This window comes from Capra hircus, chromosome 14 (assembly GCF_001704415.2).
Source record: "Capra hircus breed San Clemente chromosome 14, ASM170441v1, whole genome shotgun sequence".
In the NCBI taxonomy this organism is placed as follows: Eukaryota; Metazoa; Chordata; class Mammalia; order Artiodactyla; family Bovidae; genus Capra; species Capra hircus.
In genome coordinates, this window is record NC_030821.1 from 51,630,697 (window position 1) to 51,652,122 (window position 21,426).

Below are 21,426 nucleotides of genomic sequence, written 5' to 3' on the forward strand. Positions count from 1 at the left end.
AGCAAGGAGATCCAACCAGTCAATCCTAAAGGAAATCAGTCCTGAATATTCATCGGAAGGACTGATGCTCCACTGAAGCTCCAATATTTCAGCCGCCTGATGTGAAGAGCCGACTCATTAGAAAAGACCCTGATGGTGGGAAAGATGGAAAGCAGGGGCAGAAGGGGACAACAGAGGATGAGATGGTTGGATGGCATCACTGACTCAATGGACATGAGTTTGAGCAAGCTCTGGGAGATGGTGAAGGACAGGGAAGCCTGGTGTGCAGCAGTCCATGGGGTCACAAAGAGTTGGACAGGACTGAGCCACTGAACAACAACAATAATAATCACAACCTCACAAGACTGTAAAAATTAAAGAATTATACATGATTCATGTGTATAGCACCCTGAACAGTGGCTGATACATATTCAACACATATTAGTTTGGCTTACTGTATTTTAAAGTTAATTATCATATTCATTGGTTTCTCTGGTGGCTCAGATGGTAAAGAATCTGCCTCCAATGCAGGAGACCTGGTTTGATCCCTGGGTTGAGAAGATCCCCCAGAAAAGGGAATGGCAACCCACTCCAGTATTCTTGCCTGGGAAATCCCATGGACAGAGGAGCCTGGCAGGCTACAGTCCATGGGGTTGCAAAGATCCAGACAAAACTGAGAAACTAACACTTTCACTTTCATCATGTTCATTATTAATATTGGTGAAATTAGTTCCTTCTCGTATCACCCCACCTCCACCCCCGAACTGTGGCTAGTTTAGCTCCTGGTAGAAGGCTCGATAAGAAAGCCAAGTTGGGAATTCCCTGGTGGTCCAGCATTGAAGACTCCATGCTTCATTGCAGGGGGCATGAGTTCAATCCCTGGTCAGGGAACTAAGATCCCACATGCTGCATTTCACAGAGGGCCTTCCATCCCCAAAAAAGAAGGCCGGGCTTTGTCAAGATCTACAATTTCTAGCCATTCTGTGGGAGGTCAGAGTTGACCAGCACCTGCCGTTTCTGCCTTCACCCCAACGTGGGCCAGGGTTTATCTCACTGTGTATATCCAAGTGATTTCAGAGTCTCCTCTTGTACCCTGAGGCTTAGGGTTCTGGGCTGATAAAGCTGCCAGCCCTCAGGAAACAACTGTGTTTATATCCAAACATGTGCCCAAGCCCTGAGCACAATTGGTGGTTCTGCTACCAATTAAAAATTCCCCAAAAGCAAGTCTGAGGTTCAAGAAGCAGTAACAGAAGAAGAATTTGATAATCACAAAAACACTACTAGTCTACTCAGCTCTGACCTTTGATGTTGGAAATTTGGTTCATTGTTTTTATACAATTTGCTCACCTGTACATTATTTTTTGGCAGATGCGCTTCACTGACTTTAGAGTTAAAACCAGCCTGTGTCTTGTTTTACTCATGCTACAAATGCTAACATCCTCTTCTCTGGATTACGTAACAGTTACGGTTATCATTTCACATCATTCAAGCTCTCAGTGTGGCAAATAGCAAAGCAGAAAACTACTGCAATAAGTAGAATGTGTAGGAAGATCTATGGTGTCGCCTGGTCACCTGGCACTTCGGGAGCAACTATTCTGTGCAAGGCACTGTCTCGGACACTGAATCAGATGTTATATAAACAGCCATAATAATCAGTTGGTTATTAATTGGCTGATTAACTTTTTTAAGAGACAGTGAACCTTTTTTAAGAGACAGGTACATTGTCTCTTAAAAAAAAAGTAGATAGATATATGTATCTTAAAGTAATGAAATAAAAGGAGATCAGATCTTAATTAGAACAGTGGTGCTTTCCTTCTCAAGAGATTTTGGAAGCCAGGGAAATTGCTGACTCAGTCTGTCATCAGCAACTCTTCCCAGTGCCATCTATATCATGGCACTATCTAATTTAGTTTTGAATCTTAAGCAGAAATGAATAGCCATAGCGATTATAATAATTATATGTTCTATTTATGGAACAGCTTTCCTTCTAAGAGCCCCAGGCTCTTCGAGCCCGGCAGATGTTCCATGAATCTGTGTCTCCTACTAGGAAGCACAGTGAGGTCATTTCTAGATGGTCCCAGTATCGCTATCAAGCGTTGTGGACCAGACTAACTTGTGTACAGTTGAAAAAGGGCCCTTCACATCAGGCCTTCTAGGAATGGACTCCCGCAGTGTTGTCTCTAGGAAAGGAATTCTATAGCTGGTGTGATTCGATGAATAAAAATGCCCTTTTCAAAAAAATAAAAAATGACTGATGTAGATGCTGCATGTCAATAAGCAGGTACATGCCAAGAGTATACAGTAAGAACAACCTAGAGAATAGGGAAACATAACCTGAGCTCCATTTTCTTTTTTTCCTCCCATGTCTCTAAACTCTTAAGTTGCTAAAGCCCGGAAGTCTGCCTTGCTTTGCTACTTCCTAGAGTCATTACCATGACTAACTCTGTTAGAAGGTTTTGTTTTTATTATTATCCTCTAGGTAATTTAAAATGAGACTGTCTGAACTAATAACGGGCTGATTTTGGAAGATGCCATTTCTATTTCATTTTCTGTACGGTTTTGTACTTTAGTTTTTTGGCTGTGTAGACTCTGTAGCTGTAAAGGACCTGTGACATGCAGAAACATCTACCAGGGATGGTAGTACAAGGTGTACTTCCCTGGTGGCTCAGATGGTAAAGAATCTACCTACAATGCAAGAGACCTGGGTTCGATCCCTGGATCAGGAAGATCCCCTGGAGAAGGGAATGGCAACCCATTCCAGTATTCTTGCCTGGAGAATGCCATGGACAGAGGAGCCTGGTGGGCTACAGTCCATGCCGTCACAAAAACTCGGACATGACTGAGCAGCTAACACACAGTACAAGGCTGGGGGTGGGGGCAGTATTATGCCTCTTTCAATAATACTGTCTGAACTAGATTAGTGTTAATGAGTTACTTCAGTCTTAACTTGATACAAAGGCACTGGCATTAGTTTCCTCCTCTCCTCCCAAGAGGAACTCTCACTCCCCCTGGGAAAGACTGACTTGGAAAAACATTTCCCCATAAAACAATTAGCTCATGATTGGCGAATAAGCATTCAGTAGAGTGACCCACTAAAACAAACAATAAAGACAAACATCGAGCGTGTCCGACACATGGATGAACCGTACCTGGTGGACTCCTGCTTGTAGATGTCAATGATGTTTTCTACCAGCAGGTTCCTCTGAAGCCCATAGATCCCATGTCTGTCCAAAACCACTTCGTGTCTACAGGATGGGCAGCGGAACCGGCCCCCGGAGGCCACAGTGGTACCTCCTCTTGTGGGCAGGTATGGGTTAGAGGCCTGTTCTTGCCAAGCAAGAAAAGAGAGATTGAGTAGTGCCATAGGTAGCTTTCCTGAGGTTTTCTCTCCCTCTCTGTCACTACAAACAATATCAACTCTCTTGCTCAAGATCACCCCACAGGGCCTTATGAGCAAGTGGTCTAAAAACGTGGGCCAACGTGGTCCAGTGTGATGGACCGTTTTCAGCATAAGGTGCTTTTCCACCCAGCATTTTCATAGCCAAAAGTTCCAGCTAGAAACTCCAGCATTAATGTCTTAGGCAGTAATTCATTTACTGCCCAAGATTTTGAAACAGATTCCATTTTTTAAAAAAAATATGATTCTTAGTATTGAAATAAAATTAGATTTGAGAGCAGAAGGCTGACAGCAAAGCACAAAGCAAATCACTTTAAAAACTTTTTTTTTTTTTAAAGCAAATGCAACCTTATAAAGCTTTCTAAAGAAATTCACCTCAAAGTGAAGCACTGGGTTTGGAGAAGAGGGAAACCTTTTCTACCGTCAGCATTCCCAACAAACCTACCTGGAAAATGTCACTGGCACATTTCCTACACAGGTTGTGCTGGCAGGGGAGGATGACCACAGGCTTGGTGAACATCTCTAAGCAAATGGGACAAATGAGCTGCTTCTCCAAGTTATCCATGGTCTGCTGCTCTTTGGAAAAAGACTTGTAATTCAAAGATGCGCTCATCTCCTGGCCGTCCCTGTGTGCTCTGCCAGGGAAAGGCTGCTCCGAACGGCTTCTGCAAGTGATACCTGGAAATAATTCCAAGGATTGGGTGATCAAGTGTCCTTTGCGTTTCTTTCGGCGGAGGACATTGTCTCAGACCCAGGTTCACAGGGGCTCTCAGCTGTTTTTAGCAGCCGAGGGTCACGTGATAGCAGACTGACTTGTCCATATAAGCCAGTGACAGCAGGATGGATTCTGACAGGTGACAGAGAACAGGGGCCAGCATTCCCTCCCCAGGGAGTGAAGGGAGTGGGTGGGAGGGAGGGTTACAAACCCCATTTAGACGGGGTTATAAGAAGAGGTGAAGCCGACAGTTGTCAACAACAAATGCAAATGTTGGTGCCGAGTCACTGAGCCGTGCCCTCTGTGAGCGCTCAGGAAGGGCTTGGTGATGGGCTTCCAGGACCGGGGACAATGTAGTCCAGGAGTCTCACTGTGAAACCAATGCCCTTTCTGCCTTGAGAATTTAGGAAGCAAGTCACCAAAAGTAGCATGATCACACTGTCTTCAATGAAAACAAACAGCACAGGTCTTCTATATCATTATCCTGGCTTCACAAGGGTAAGCAACTAAAAAGACTTGCTTAGTGGTAAATATTTCATTTTTGTGAGGGTTGTGAAATGGGAAAAGTTCCAACTTAAAAACTGACTTCAAATCTTTTCACCATATAACTATTCACAAAATTCTAACAGATCTAAACACCAGTTGATGATTCAGGTTTTTTTTTTTTTTAGTTGTATAATAAAGCTCTTGGGACTTCCCTGGCAGCTAGTGGTTAAGACTTCAACTTCCAGTGCAGGGGGTATGGGTTCGATCCTTGGTCAGGGAGCTAAGATCCTACATGCCTCATAGACAGCAAACCAAAACAAAAAACGGAAACAATATAGTAAAAAATTCAATAAAGACTTTAAAAATGGTCCCCATCCAAAAAAAAAAAAAAAAATCTTTAGAGAAACCCAAAATACAAAAACATCTAGTATGCTCCTTTCTCTCCCTTTTTCCTATTCCTCTTTAATCCCATACCCCATCACTCGTACACATGCCCAAAAACACAAAGAAACTTTGACAGTCTTTAAAAATGTAAATTTAGTTTGCTCCCAGAACCAGTAATGAGGTAGTAAGTGGCACATGGGGTAGCAGACCCATTATTTCATTTTATTTTCCATATAAAGGGGGACAGATACCAGCACCATTTTCAATGCAAGTGAAGATAGAGTCCTGCTTCCATACCTGGGTTTTGTCTGGTCTGGAATACCTACACCTTTTTGCACTGGTCTTATTTACCAAGTTGATTTTTTAAAAATGATAGTTTCCCTGGTCATTTCTGATCATTCTTGGTTTGCTCTTAACTCATCAATATCAGTTCTGATATTTGCCAGGATTTTGTTAAACAACAGTTTCTCCTATAAGTTTTATTTAAATATTTAAAATCAGATCAAAAATGAAATAAGAAATACATGTCTATTTTTTATGTAATGAATTTGCTGCTTTATTTCTGCTTGATTTTAAAAATCGCATACAATGAATACATTTGTTAACATAGCCCCATTGTGCACTTAATTACCAGTAAGGAGTAGGTTGTTGTGACTGGTTATATGTGCCCTTAGTGCTGTGTGCACCAAAAGCTTATTGAGAATCTAATAAGCTCTATTAGCTAGTAATAAGTTATATGGATTCATAAACACTTCAGGGATCTTTGGAGAATTTTGTTACTCCTTTCAGTATCTATTTAGCAACTATAGTGAAGAAGGAGATTGGTGACATTTTTTTACTGAGCTAATTCAGTTCACCTAGCCTAGGCAGTTAACTGTGTTTATTATTACATGGGCTGTGGTGGTCTGAGCATAATATAAGAGCTGTTTTCTAAGAAAAATGAAGTTTATACTGTAAAAGTCCTTGCAACTCTAGGAAAAGCACTTTAACAATATACACTCTAGCCAAGCCTATCCCTTTAAGGGGAATCCATTCTTTTGAAAAATATTCGTTGAGTGTTTATCATGTCTTAAAAGACAAACAAGATACCAGTCATTGTCTTCAAGGAGCTCAGTTTAACAGTTAGTAGAGATAAGATGAATATATACAGAACCACAGTGCAAAACAAAATGTGACAAAGAAGTACAGAATTTCAGGGGAGTCAGGAGGGTTTCATGGGTGGAGTGGATCCACTGAGGCACCTGGACACCAGTGGGTGTGTCACTATGGGGTGTAGGTGGGGCTTCCAAGCAAAGGCACAGCCAGGGGAGCCGGGACTGCTCAGAGCCTGCACGATGCTTCGGGCTGGAGTGCAAACATGCTGCCGGCGCACTGGCAGCCCATGAATACTGAGCTATTCAGAGTGTTGAGAGCTATTCTCAGTGTTGAGAGTTTTCAACACTTAATAAATTAGGCAGGAAGTCGTTGAGAGTGTCTCACAGGGACTGTTCCCCAAGAGAGCTATGCCTTGGTTAGGTTCATCTCACAGTAGCAGCTGGAGTATCTCATGCAGCCGGGTCAGCATGAAGGTGACCCTGCTAAAGACCAGACAGAACATTGTTGCCAGTAGCCTAGGTGAGAGGTCATGATACCGGCACCAGTCAATGGACTGCAGTGGGGAAGGAAGAGGAAATGGACTTTGGTGGCTGCAAGAGTAGAATCCACGGGGGTGACTCAGATGCTGGAGCCAGAACCACCATGAGGATTCGGAAAGAGGCAGTGAGTCAGGAGAGCCAGCGCCCACCTCCACCTGGCCTGGTGATCCTGGGAAAGTGATCTCACCCTGGCTGGATTTCAGTTCTCTTATCTTTTTCATAACCTAACTTAGCACTGTGTGTAGGAAACAACACTCTGAAACTGCATGGACTTTGAGAATCCCCAGTTGCATTCTCTGATGGAGAGTTGAGCTCCACTCTCTGCTTTCACTCTCCACCTTCTTGCTGTCTGCCTTTCGTCTTAGAACGGCCCCTGGAAGCTACAGAGGAAAAACTAGCAAGAGGCCTGCAGGAAGAAGAGCTAAGTTGATGGATAAGAACTGCATTCCCCTCCTCATCGTCTTTTCTCCATGCGTGGTTCCTTCCCACTTAGAGACCAGCCATGCATGGTGTGGGCATGTAAGCAGCAGGTGGGACACTCTGCTCTAGGGAGGAGCCGGAAGGTTTCAGTATCCTCCCATATTATTCAGAGTCTGGGAGATGGGGAAAATTCTGGAACTGAATCAGAACTGAAGTCAGCTTCAGGACTCTGGGATTTAGAGTGGGCCCGGGCCTCCACAGAGAAGTGAGAACCAGCTTAGTCTCCTGATGGTATCCTGGACTGTAGAGAGGTGGTGCATGGCTTCCCCCTCCCTCCTACCCCTACCCCATTCCACCACCCCCCTACAGACACTAGCATAGGGGGTTCAAACCAGTCAGGGGTAATGACACAGGAAGTTGCCATAGTTTGAAGCACCAATATCCCCCGATTCTTGAGTCCTGCCACACTGCGGCAAGGGTTAGACACATTGAGAAGCTGAAGCAGAACCACTATGGGCTCTCAGCTCCTCCAGAAATTTCCCAATCCCCCAAATAAATCAAAGGAAGCAACATGAGTCCCTAAAAACCTGAGTTTACACCCAGCAGTGGACTTAGCACTGAGGGGTGATGACTGAAAGGGAAGACTCTTGACTGCTAGCTACCAGGCCAGATGAACTCAGACTTCAGAATCCAGTCAAATGCAGATCTCAGTGTTCTTCATCTTAGGAAGGGAGAACATAAGGTTCAAAAATCTCTTAGTGCTACACCATCCCAACAAATAAAGTATTTGCAGGATACCAATTTCTCCAAAACTTTGGCCACCTGATGCAAAGAGCTGACTCATTGGAAAAGACTCTGATGCTGGGGAAGACTGAAGGCAGGAGGAAAAGGGGACGATGGAGGATGAGATGGTTGGATGGTATCACTGACTCAATGGACATGAGTTTGAGCAAACTCTGGGAAATGGTGAAGGACAGGGAAACCTGGTGCACTGCAGTCCATGGGGTTGCAGAGAATTTTTAATCTCTCTCTTTTTGTAAAACGTATGTATTTTTGACTGCAGTGGGTCTTTGTGGCGCACAGGCTCTTCATTGCTGCATGTGGGCATTCTCTAGTTGCAGAGGCTACCCTCTAGTTGTAGCGCATGGGCTTCTCTTGTTGGAGAGCATGAGCGCTAGGGCATGGGCTTCAGTAGTTGTGGCTCATGGGCTTAGCGCCCCCAGGGCATGTGGGATCTTAGTTCCCAAACCAGGGATCAAACCCATGTCCAAATAACCCATGTTAGTTTAAACTTATGTTCAAATAATCACATGGGGCTGGACACCAGCCCTAGAACATGAGATGCTAAAATCTCTGGGGAAAATTGAAACGTATATGAAGACTTCTCTGGCAGGAACCGAGTCTCCCTTTTTTGGTGGATTTTGTACTTTCTGGTTAGGGTGATATGAAATTCCTCTAAATCAAGAATAGTTAGAAAAACAACATCAACTCTTTTTGTTTTTGCATTTTTTTTATTGGGATATAATAGCTTTACAATGTTGTATTACTTTCTGCTATACAACGAAGTGAGTCAGCTCTGTGTATACATATATCCCCTCCCTCCTGGGACTCCTTCCCACTGCCTACCTCTGTAGGTCATCACAGAGCACTGAGCTGAGCTCCCTGTGCTCTGTAACAGGTTCTCTCTAGCTATCTGTTTTACACATGGTAGTGTATATATGTCAATCTTAATCTCCCAATTTGTCCCACCCTCCCCTTCTGCATCAGTGTCCACATGTCCTTGGTGGGAATGTTAGTTGATACAGCCTCTATGAAAAACAGTATGGAGGTTCCTTAAAAAACTAAAAATAGAACTACCATATGAGCCAGCAATCCCACTACTGGGCATATACCCTGAGGAAATCATAATGCAAAAAGACACATGTACCCCACTCTTCACTGCAACATCAACTCTTGATTCCAACTTGCAAAATAAGACAGAGCACTCTGGGAATAGGAAGTGTTAGTTACCACAGATTCAGTATCAGGAATGCTACCCTTCCCGAGGATTCCAGAATGCCTTCAGCATTTTATTTACCCTTTCATGTGTTCTTTCATTTCATTCATTCACGAAATGAATTCAGTTCCTTCATTTCATGTGTTCTTTTTGTCTCTTTAACATAGATGATTGCAAGTTCAGGTACTTGAAAATGATCTAGGCTTAGCTCAAGGAACTAGTCATTCATCAAACAAAACAGATGGAAGGTGGAGCTACAGGGAAGTAAAAAACAGATGTAGTTGGAAGCAAAGCAGCCTCGGTGGAAAAGAAAACAAGAGCAACTAAATGGCTGATCTTGTTCCCAGCTCCTCCGCTAAGGTAAAGGAAGAAGAATTTTTCCTTCTTTTACTCACTGGAAATGAGAAAGCTGGTGGCTGACTAAATCATTAAAATGGGGAGAGAAACACCAAACAGGGTAGATATGGAGGCAGAGAGTAGGGGATTGCTAAAGAAAAGTTTCATTAGATTGGAACACTAGGTCATGAGTGGACTGAGACTTTCAGGTCCAAGTACAGCACCAGCTAAGTCTCCTGAAAATCGCTTTAATCCCATGCCAGAACAAAGGCCAATGCTTAATATTTTGCAAACCAAAAAACTAAGATTGTTAATTCTTCCCTGCAGTATTGATCTATCCATTCATCCATCTATCTATCCATCCATCCCTCTCTCTCTCTCTCTTCTTACACTAAGGACTCAACTCATGACATCTAAAAAATACTTAACATTTTCCTTCTGTCTATATTGTCAACCTTTTCAATTTAGCTGTTTTTCTGGCAATAGGCAGCTTGGATATGTCATTTTAAATTTTTTAATGAAAAGAAATATTTTATAAAATCTAAAATTAAAAAAAATTAACTCACTTGAAAAGTACTTAACAGAAGTTAACACTATGGCATTTCTTTCATTGACAGTTTGCAAACTTTTGGCTGAAAGCTTTTTTTTCTTCTTGATAATTACTCCTTTTCCAAATCTGTTGTTTATGATTTTACTTCATCATAAATATCTCTGAGGAGATGTTAGAAAACTAACATATTGTACTTTCCTCTGAACATTTCTTGGCATACTTCACCTCCCAGAAATAAATAGTGACAGTCCCAACAAGTAATAAATACTTTAGCCTAAGGCCTTCCCAGTGGCCATGTCTGAAAACCTTACCTTGGCTCCAAGATCAAGATCAAGATCAGCTGGCTCCGCTCTCAGTGCGCACAGTCTAGTCTTACCTCCCCTGTACCCTAGCCTGCCAGCTGATTTCTCTGAATTCACTCTTGCCTTCTGCAGTTTGTTTCTCATGTGTCATTCTCTATATAAATCCCATTATGGTCATATTACCTCTAGGATAAAGACATTAATCCTCACTGTGATCCCTAAGGCCTGATATGATTTGGCTCCTAACTACATTTCTGACCTAACTGTCCAGTAGAAATAAGATTTAAATGGCACTTCACTGGTGGTCCAGTGGTTAAGACTCCAAGACTTTCACAGCGGATATGGGTTCAATCCCTGATTGGGTAACCAAGATCCCACATGCCGTGTGGCCGAAGAAGAAAAAAAGAAAGATTTGAGTGATAAATATGAACCATTTATATGATTTTAAATTTTAGTAGCCACATTAAAAAACACAAACCAATGAAATTAATTTTATTAATATATTTTATTTAACCCCAAACCATATAAACTATGATCATTTCTACTTATAATTAGTATTTTAAATAATTATCTGTGAATAGACATAGTTTTACTTCTTCCCTTCCAATCTGGAGGGTTTTATTTCATTTTTCTTGCTATATTGCACTGGCTAGATACCTCAGAGAATGGCACCCCACTCCAGTACTCTTGCCAGGAAAATCCCATGGATAGAGGAGCCTGGTAGGCTGCAGTCCATGGGGTCCCTAAGGGTCGGACACGACTGAGCGACTTCACTTTCACGCACTGGAGAAGGAAATGGCAACCCACTCCAGTGTTCTTGCCTGGAGAATCCCAGGGACAGCGGAGCCTGGTGGGCTGCCATCTTTGGGGTCGCACAGAGTCGGACACGACTAAAGCAACTTAGCAGCAGCAGCAGATACCTCAGAATAGATTTTCTTGTTTTTTTCCTGATCTTAAAAGGAAAGCATTCATATTACTAAGTGTTATTTTAAATGTGTCTTTTACTGATGCCCTTTACCAGGTTGGAGAAGTTCCCTTCTCCCTCCCTTCCAAGTTTGCTGACAGTCTGAAAAATCAGGACTGGATGTTGAATTTTGTCAAATGTTTTTCCTACATCTACTGAAATGACCGTGTAGTTTTCTTCTTTAGTATTATGATGAACTACATTGAATTTTGAATGTTGAACTAGTCTTGTATTCTTGGAAAAAACCCACTTGGTTATGATGTATTTTCCGTTTTATATATTGTTGGATTTAATTGGCTAAAATGTTGAAAAAATTTGCATCTATATTCATGTAGGATATTGGTCTGTAGTTTTCTTGTAATATCTTTGCCTGGTTTTGGGATAGATAATGCTGGCTTTATGGAATAAGTTAGACAAACACTCCCTCTTCTTCAGTTTTCTGGAAGTCTGTGTATAATTAGTATTTCTTCCTTAAATGCTTGGTAGAATCACTGCTAAAGGCATCTGGGCCTGTTGTTTTCTTTATGAGAGAAGTAAATGAGTTGACACATGTGAAGTAGTTAGAACTGTGCTTGGCTTGTAGGAAGTGCTCAGAAAATGCTAGCTGTTATTTTTTTAATTCATCATATTTTCAATTAAAATAATGAATATTTAGTATAGAACTTAGAAAATATTTTTAAATTTTAAGGAAGAAAAAGTCATAGTAATCCTACTAGTCAAAGATCACTAATATTAATGTTGTAGTGCATTTTTCAGTGTTCTCTGCAGATAATTTATTTGTTTATATTGCTCTGTACATTCTTTATTCACTTAACATTCAATTATTAACATTTCCTAAGTCAATTCCTAAGCCATAAAATTAAAAGATGCTTGCTCCTTGGAAGAAAAGCTATGACAAACCTAGACAGCATATTAAAAAGCAGAGACATTACTTTGCCAACAAAGGTTCATCTAGTCAAAGCTATGGTCTTTCCAGTAGTCATGTATGGATGTGAGAGTTGGACTGTAAAGAAAGCTGAGTGCCGAAGAACTGATGCTTTTGAACTGTGGTGTTGGAGAAGACTCTTGAGAGTCCCTTGGACTACAAGGAGATCAAGCTGTCAGTCCTAAGGGAAATCAGTCCTGAATATTCATTGGAAGAACTGATGCTGGAGCTAAAGCTCCAATACTTTGGCCTCCTGATGTGAAGAACTGACTCACTGGAAAAGATCCTGATGCTGGGAAAGTTTGAAGGCAGGAGGAGAAGGGGACAACAGAGGATGAGATGGTTGGATGGCATCACCGACTCAATGGACATGAGTTTGAGTAAGCTCCAGGAGTTGGGGATGGACAGGGAAGCCTGGCATGCTGCAGTCCATGGGGTCACAAAGAGTTGGACATGACTGAGCAACTAAACTGAAAGTCAATAGATGTTCTTAATAAATATAATTTCAAAGGCTATACTATTACATGGTCATAACTCATTTAACCATAATATTGTATTTTTAGAATTGTTTTACTTTTCCTGCACCAGAGATCAAGCATTTCTTTCCTTCAGTTCCATATATATTTATATAAACACACATAGAAACCTTTAGAATATCCCCTCCAGTCCTTCCCTTTATGGTGTGCAGATAGCATACACTGATAACAGTGCATGTTCATTGTGTGATTACTATGTGCCAGGCACTGCAGTAAGGACTTTATATGTTATATCTTAATTAAGAGTAGGTTCCATTATTATTATCCCTGTTTTACCAATGAGGAAATGAAAGCACCAGGATGTCTGTCTAGCAACTTGCCCAAGGTCACCCAGCGAGGGACTGACAAAGACAAGAAAGTCTGTCAGGTTTCACAGCCCACGTGATTAATCACTCAGCAGTAGTGCCTCTCAGCTTACACTTTCAGACTTTTTATATGAATTCCATCCTACACCTGATTTGCTGATCCTAAGACTTTGAGTTCTCACCCAGCTCACTTGCCCCAAATGTGTGTTCTCCACCTGGCTTTGGGGTGCTTTCCTTCCTATTTCTTTACTTATTACCCATTTCTTGCTCTTGTAGTTATTTACAGTTTCACTGCCAGCTCCTCTAGTCAGCCAGCTAGAACCCCTATAATCCCAACCAGAAATTGGGACATATTATCTGATAAAAGGATTCTCTTTCCTACTTTGTAAATTTGTTTCCACAAAAATAATGATAGAGTTTAAGTAAATCATTATATATCCAACTAAGAGACTTTATTGAAAATAATTAAAAATGGAGGCTGCCCTAGAAAATGAAAGCTATGCCAATAAAAAATGGCAGGTTGTAATCATTGATAACAAAAAATATACAGGTTGTCTAGAATCCTAAAATGGACATAAATAAAAGTATTTTCATTTCTTAATTGTTAACCCTCACAAAAGGTATTTCTGCCTTTGTCCAGAAGGTTTATATTTTGTGTTGACAACCAGCAGTATGGTTTGTGCAACTTTTTCATGGCTATCGTATAGGAATTATGATGAAAAGATTTTATTACCAGGAAAGGCTTTGTGTGTGTTCTGCTAAATTTCTGGATCTTTCAGTGACTGTGTGTATCTGTGTTTGTTTTTGTCACCTCTTTGTTTAACCAAACAGGCTACACTTGAGGGCAGCCCAATTGAGTCCTTCCTGGTGGTGGTCTCTAGTTAATTCTCCAAACTTACTTACCAGGTGGGAAATGACGTTAGAATCCTCAAACAAGAAGCCTCTGGGTCCAGGGACTTTCCCACTTCCTTATCTGTCCTCAGGTACCCCTTGCTTATCTTATCTGTCTTGGATCTGCTAAGAGCCAGGCATCCCACTATATGCAGTTGAGATGGACAAGAACAGTCCTCACCTCCCAGGCTCAACATAAGTTTAAAGTAGCCAGCGTCCTTTTCCAAGCTCTGGGTTTTGTTTTTTTGTTGTTGTTGTTTTGGTTTTTTTGTTTGTTTCTCTGTCGGTTCCCCCTAACGATTAGGCTCATATGGGTCCCTTTAAGAGCAGCCATCAATCACAAAAGACAGGGAGTGCCGGCAGACGTGACTGCACTGTCGCCAATTTTGGAAAGAAAACGAACCTATTTAGTGAACTACACAAAGTAAATGGGTCTAAAACTTCTAAAATTTTAAATTTACCCCTGCAAGCACCCGTTAGCCCTTGCCTGGGATGTTTTAGTAGCGGTAAACTCAAGAGCTCGCCTAACTTCTCACTTGCCCTACGGCTAACTTTCAGCTCTACTTAGGCTCGAGTGAGAATCTAAAGAAAAACTACCACCCGGAGACCAAGAGAAAAACTGGAGGATGCGGGCATCGATCCCGCTACCTCTCGCATGCTAAGCGAGCGCTCTACCATTTGAGCTAATCCCCCACCGCTGGCCACGGCTGGTTATCTCTTCCTCTAGAGAGAGATCAGAGCTTTTACAAGAGAAGATAAATATTCTTGACCACATTCTTGACCTTTCTTCATAGTTTAAGGCCAAAGCAACAAAATTAAGACCCTCTCCTTCGAGCCGGAATCGAACCAGCGACCTAAGGATGGCTGGCGACATTCGTCTACAGTCCTCCGCTCTACCAGCTGAGCTATCGAAGGGAGCGGAAGAACGCTCTCTCAACTTATCCTGGTAACTTTGACTCGGGTTTCTACGCTTCGTGTACTTTAGTTTCCTGGGCACAGGATCCCCCTTGCCGCTCTCCCACCTCCTCACGGCCGCCGCCACGAGCACTCGTATCGCCGACCTCGCCTGAGCTCTGAAGACAAGGTTGGGGGGCTGGCCCCGGGGACGCGGCGTGGCTGTTTTGTGACTCAGAGGTTCGGAAACGCCACAGACGCTTTAGAAACGAGCAGAAAACCTTGACCCGGCAGCCGCCCCGCGAAGAGTTGACTCTGCCCCTCTGGGAACTTGGACTTCATGTCCCCGATTCCGGGATTCGCAAAAGATTTCACACCCAGGAAGCTGCCACAGACCAAAGCTACCGCGAAAGAGCTCTCACCTGTTTTCTGGAACGTAATGGATTATCAGAGAAATCCTTGCGTGGAAAGGATGATAGGAGGCTCGACAAAAGTACATTTGTCTCCTTCGAGCCGGAGTCGAACCAGCGACCTAAGGATGTCTGTCGGTTAGCATATCAACTACAGTCCTCCGCTCTACCAACTGAGCTATCGAAGGGACAGCCGAGCTGTGGGCCCCGCCCGCTGAGATTCAATACAGAAAAACCAGAGCGCGTTTGACTAAGATCACACTGAGCATGCGCAATAGAGGGAGCCGGACAAGAAGGCGGTCGTTGGCGGAGGTTTGTTTTACGCATGCGCACAAAGACCAGCCCGGCTGGCTATGCTTCGCTGGACGCCGTCTGACCCCTAACTTGGGGAGAAACTCCCAACTCGTGTGTTAGAACTGAGATACCCGTTCCTCTTCACCCCCCGCGTGCCTGCTGCCCTTTTTCTTTACTCCCTTTTCTTAGGGTAGTTACTGTCGGGTGTGGCTTCACTATTATGTAACGTTCAGGTTCCCTGAGCCCCTCCCCATGTGAGGGGCAGTGGTGCAGGGTGGCCCCAGATTCCTATGCTGAAAACCTAATGCCCAGTTGATGGTATTAGGAGGTGGAGCTTATGGGAGGTGATTAAGTCGTGAGGGCTGAGCCCTTATGAATAGAATTAATGTCCTTATAAAAGAGGCCACAGAGACGTGCCTCTCTTCCAGTCATGTGAGGATACAATAAGATTGGGTACATATGATTATGTCCCTCCTTTGGAGGGTCCCAGTGAAAGATAATAAAGATATGCAAGAAGAAAAAGTCACACATGGCAAACAAAGCAGGTGTAATGAGCAAACCTCAGGTTTTAAATAATTTCTGGGATTGTGGAAAGCAAATGAGTCTGAATGGATGCATGTCCCAAGATGGAGAAACATCGCAGAATATACACAATCTAGAAGCCTGCAGAAACAGAACCATTCTCCTCATGGGTCTCCCCAAGAGGTTTCAGGCACAGAGGCAGCTGCTCAAAGATCAGAGGCCCACAAATCCCAGGTTGACAGTGATGCAGCAAGTCAATAAAGCAATCAGGCAAATTAGGAAAAACGAAAGAGGTCAGGGGGGTTCTAGGAAGATGATCTTTGATGAAGGAATGGATTATTTTACAGTAAGAACTTAGAGATACGATAAAGGCATGTCACTTTAAGAAAACCAAAACTAATTAGAAATTTCTAAAAAGCAAAGCAAGTACATAGAGCTTTATAAAGAACTCGCCATCTAAATATAAGGGAAACTGAAATCTGGGATGATTTTGAGAAACTAATGACCTGTGTTGTGGGCTAATTTGTGTCTCCCCTTCTTATATTGAACCTCTGGCTTTCAAAATGTGGCTTTATTTGAAGATAGGCCCTTTAAAAAGAGAATTAAAATGGTGGTGTTAGGGTGGGCCCTTATCGAATATGACGAATGTCCTTATAAGGATTTAGGAAGAGAAAGAAATACCAGACACACAATCATGTGAACAAATGGCAAGAAGCAAGCATGTGCAAGCCCAAGAGAGGCCTCTGAAGAGATCAGACCTGCTGACTTCTTGATTTTGATCTTCACGCCACCACAACTCTGAGAGAATAAACTGTTGTTTAAGCCAGCCAGCCTGTGATATTTTGTTATGGTAGCCCCAGCAAACTGATACAGAGATAGTGAGGAAAGAGAAACATGCTTGCTTTCCTGTACCCTTTGGTATTGTTGTGTTTGACCACATCCAAATACGTGTGGGGCAGCCAGTCCCATGAACTCAGTTCAGTCCCTAAGTCATATCTGACTCTGTATCCCCCAGGGACTGCAGCACCCCAGGCTTCCCTGTCCTTCACCATCTCCCGGAGTTTGCTCAAACTCATGTCCATTGAGTCGGTGATGCCATTCAACCATCTCATCCTCTATCAGCCCCTCCCCATAGTTGTCATCTAGGACAGTGTTTAATGAAAATTACTTTTAAATGAAGGAACTGGTGCCCAAAGCTGTGAAATAACTTACCTTCAGTAATAAAGTTGAACAATGGCAGATAAGATCTCAGCTGTCCTGAGTCACCAGCCATGACTCCTTCCTTGGCACTACTTGTCACCAGTTGGACACTTGAGTTAGAGTGACTGGATGCTGGACTGCTCCCTGGGAGGAAGGAGGTTGAAAGGCAGTTTCTGACGTCAGGCAAGAACAAATGATGACCAGGACATTCTGGGAGTAACAAAGTGTTCCATTTACTAAAGGGAATGCTCTTCTTATCTCTCAAACACAATGATCAAGTTTATAAAATTTGTTAACAGTGGTGCTCCATGAAAATCATGCCAAGGTATCCTGAGATCTGAAAAGCCCTTGTTCAACTTGGAAAAATACCTTGCACATATCTGCTTGAAAGTACTTTCACATTCTTCCTTTTTAATTAAGGAAACCACTCTACAGATCACAAGGCCCTACAAAGAAAAGTTAAATAATTTCCTCAGGATGACCCTCCAGACTCGGGGAGCAGAGTTGAATTCGGGTTTACTGAGTCCTCATCCATGGCTTCCTGTAAATATTTACTGTCTCCAAGAAGGTTGTTTGTGAGAAACCATAGAGGTGCTATTTCCAAGGTCAGAAAGGGAACTGTTCTGGACAACTCCAGGGGAGCTACAGTTGATTCTTGTTATTCATGGTAGTTAGGGTCTATGAAGACACCACAAACACTGATTTAGTAAATACTGAACCATTGCTCCTGGGGAAATACAGGGCTAAGTTCCTGTGAGCCTCTGTTCACAACATTTTCATCATTCAGTGATCGATACAGAACCTTGTTTTATTCATGCTTCTGTTAAGACACCTTATTTAATATACAACCTTGTTTTATTTATGCTTCTGTTAAGATACCTGAATATTTTTGATGCAGTAACATTGAACTCATGCCCAATAGCACTATTACTCATACCTGGAAGAAGCTTATCTAACATACACATTTTCTTTATAAGGCACACTATAACCTCTTGTGCTTAGAAACAGTAGACAGCTCTGCGCTTTTAAGAATTTTAAACAATGAGATTCAAACAGAAAGCACACACCAAAAAAAGTGATACTTGTTTACAGTAAGAGGGCTGAAACAAAAAGAATGCTATCTTGTCACTCTCTGCTGGGAACATGTACCCTGGGCAGCTGGGATTTTTTGCTGTTCTGTGTGTCTCTGCAAGTGACCACGAAAGCACTGTGAGTACTGATTTGGGGGGTTATAAATGAATAATAGGGAAAGCCATGTCTCCTGCATCAGCAGGCAGGTTCTTTACCACTGAGCTACCAGGGAGCACAATGACTACTGGTTGTTATTGTTAATTTGTAATTTTAATTTATGAAAGAATGAACCATCTCTCTTCAAACACACCTGTGGTCCTAAAAGCCAACACAGTCCACCTCCTTTCAAATCATTTAGTTTGGGGGATGGGATGGGTTAAGAAGAAGTAAGTGATGAAACTAAGAAAAGCAGGAGATAAGCAGGGAAGTGAATCATTTTTATTTTCTATTAAGACATATAATGTGTACCTTTCAGATTTTGGTAACTAAAGATTAAATTTCCTAGTTTGCTGTATATCGAGTTAGAAAATAAATTCCTTGCTAACTACATTAAAGATACTTTGAAGGCATTTTATAGAAAATTATTAGCCATTAATACTAAGTTAATCAATATATGGGCTTCCCTGATGGCTCAGATGGTAAAGAATCTGCCTGCAATGCAGGAGACCCAGGTTTGATCCCTGGGTTGGGAAGATCCCCTGGAGAAGGGAATGGCAACCCACTCCAGTATTCTTGCCTGGAGATCTTCAAGGACAGAGGAGCCTGGTGGGCCACAATCCATGAGGTTGCAAAGAGTTGGAAAGGACTGGTAACTAGCACTTAATACACAGGCAGTAATTTTCATTGCTTAATGGCTTTCATTTGTTGCTTTTATAAAGCTACCTGGGTTAGCTTTAAAATATTGTGTTTTTTTGTGATTATAATTCTGAAAATATCAGTTTCAGTTCAGTTCAGTTCAGTTCAGTTGCTCAGTCGTGTCCAACTCTTTGCGACCCCATGAATTGCAGCATGCCAGGCCTCCCTGTCCATCACCATCTCCTGGAGTTCACTCAGACGCACGTCCATCGAGTCCATGATGCCATCCAGCCATCCCATCCTCAGTTGTCCCCTTCTCCTCCTGCCCCCAATCCCTCCCAGCATCAGAGTCTTTTCCAATGAGTTAACTCTCTGCATGAGGTGGCCAAAGTACTGGAGTTTCAGCTTTAGCATCATTCCTTCCAGGGCTGATCTCCTTCAGAATGGACTGGTTGGATCTTCTTGCAGTCCAAGGGACTCTCAAGAGTCTTCTCCAACACCACAGTTCAAAAGCATCAATTCTTTGGCATTCAGCCTTCTTCACAGTCCAACTCTCACATCCGTACATGACCACAGGAAAAACCATAGCCTTGACTAGACGGATCTTAGTCGGCAAAGTAATGTCCCTGCTTTTGAATATGCTATCTAGGTTGGTCATAACTTTTCTTCCAAGGAGTAAGCGTCTTTTAATTTCATGGCTGCAGTCACCATCTGTGGTGATTTTAGAGCCCCCCAAAATAAAGTCTGACACTGTTTCCACTGTTTCCCTGTCTACTTAATGTGTATACATGCCCAAATAGATCATTCTAAAGATAATTAAGAAAATATTGAAGTCTCATTCCCAGAGTGAATATTGGTACTAAAAATTTCCCCCAAAATTCTTCACCAGAAAAGAAAGTATATTGTAGACGAAACCTTGAGATTCATCAATCTGGACAGCGTCTCAGGAATGAAGAAATTTGGGTACCAGAGCAGATTACTCAGAAGTAAGAAGAAAAACCCTCATAGGTAAGATTCATCTTCCTGGACTGGGAATAAGGATGTGCCTGGGGGCTTTCAGGCATGGGAAAAATTGATAGATTTTTCAGCTATTAGAAAGTTCAGTTGGCAGCCTAGAAATGAGCAGAATGTGTTAACAACTGTCTGGTAACTTCTTATTTGATTTTAGGAATTCAGTTTTGCTTGAGGACAGCCCTGGAATAGCATGAAAATTCCAAAGTTGTACCACACTTACCCCTTCATCTGGCACTGAGCATGTTTAGGTCTCCTTTTGGAGAAAGGCTTTTCTCAGAATTGGTCTATGTTATGTGAATTGATCAGTTAGTCAACAAGTATTTAATAGTCTCTTCATATTTTAGCACGGTGCAGAATACAGATGTTAACGCTGACCCTAAGGTGTAGTTCTGAAATCACTGCTAATGTGAACCACCTACAATTTGGAAATAACTTTGTTTTACAGAAGCTGGTTTTTCATGACTTAATCTAAATTTCTGGCCCTTTGTGGTCTCGAACTACTCAAGAATAATATGAAGATGACTATTAGGTTCTCAGGAGGGCTTCAGACCAGAAGAAGAGGAGTTTTGGAGAGGAGGACTCGTGATTGTCAAATAAAGGTCTTTCTTTGCTTTGAGGACTGTTGCCCTGGAAGTGGACATTTGCCTTCTCACTCATGAGAAGTAAGGGGTGGCAGGCTGCTGAAATTAAAAAATAATAATAATAAATTCTAAAATTGGATCAGAGGTTTGAGTGTCAAACAGAGAAATCCCATGGACAGAGGGGCTTCCTTTGTGGTTCATCTGGTAAAGAATCTGCCTGCAATGCAATCCCTGGGTTGGGAAGATCCCCTGGAGAAGGGAAAGACTACCTCCTCCAGTATTCTGACCTGGAGAATTCCATGGACTGTATGACATCCATGGGGTCACAAAGACTCAGACATGACTGAGCGACTTTCACTTCACTTCACTTCTCTTCATGGACAGAGAAGCTTGGCAGGCTACAGTCCATGGGGGTCACAAGAGTCAGACACGACTCTTCAACTGAACAACAACAAATGTAAGACAGCAAAAAAGTAAATGGTTGATTCATGAAACCCCCTAATCTTATAGCCTGGAGGCCAGGATTAGGTAGTGAGCACTGAAGTGGGCAGTTCATTTAACCCTTCATGAACTGGGATCATTGTTGAGGATCACAGTCAGCATGTCCCTTCTTTCCTTGATGCTTCTCTGCTAAGATGCTTGTGGATTCATAATAAGAGCAGGAGATTCCAGATGGCAACTCTACAAGACACTTATGTGGCCCCTCCTCAGATGGAGAGTTGGTCCTTGTGCCTGTGTAGCTAAGGGGCATTCTGTAGAACTCATTCCCTCACTCACAGATGTCCATGTGCTTACATTTGCCATGCAGCACTGTAACTAAAACTA

At 42.4% G+C, this 21,426-nt stretch overlaps 1 protein-coding gene and 3 non-coding genes across 8 annotated transcripts in view; all 4 read right to left on the reverse strand.

The window, feature by feature from the left end:
* The window catches only part of TRIM55 (tripartite motif containing 55), a 58,540-nt gene extending 43,235 nt beyond the window's left edge, over positions 1 to 15,305 (reverse strand). For 4 of the 5 annotated variants that reach the window (XM_013969220.2, XM_013969216.2, XM_013969218.2 and 1 more), the window contains exons 1-2: positions 3,822 to 4,212; positions 3,129 to 3,301 (exon numbers count right to left, since the gene is read on the reverse strand). In XM_013969220.2, the coding sequence (XP_013824674.1) occupies positions 3,129 to 3,301; positions 3,822 to 3,989 (341 nt within the window). In that variant the 5' untranslated portion in view covers positions 3,990 to 4,212. Of the gene's footprint in view, positions 1 to 3,128; positions 3,302 to 3,821; positions 4,213 to 15,136 lie in introns of those variants that run through there. The other variant, XM_005689025.3, reaches the window with a different exon arrangement.
* On the reverse strand, positions 14,441 to 14,513 carry TRNAA-AGC. The gene has a single exon. It is a non-coding gene; the product is annotated as a tRNA-Ala (tRNA).
* Positions 14,647 to 14,735, reverse strand: TRNAY-GUA. Its single transcript is given in 2 exon segments — positions 14,647 to 14,682; positions 14,699 to 14,735. It is a non-coding gene; the product is annotated as a tRNA-Tyr (tRNA).
* Positions 15,219 to 15,312, reverse strand: TRNAY-GUA. Its single transcript has 2 exons — positions 15,276 to 15,312; positions 15,219 to 15,254 (listed from the first exon to the last, which is right to left on the reverse strand). It is a non-coding gene; the product is annotated as a tRNA-Tyr (tRNA).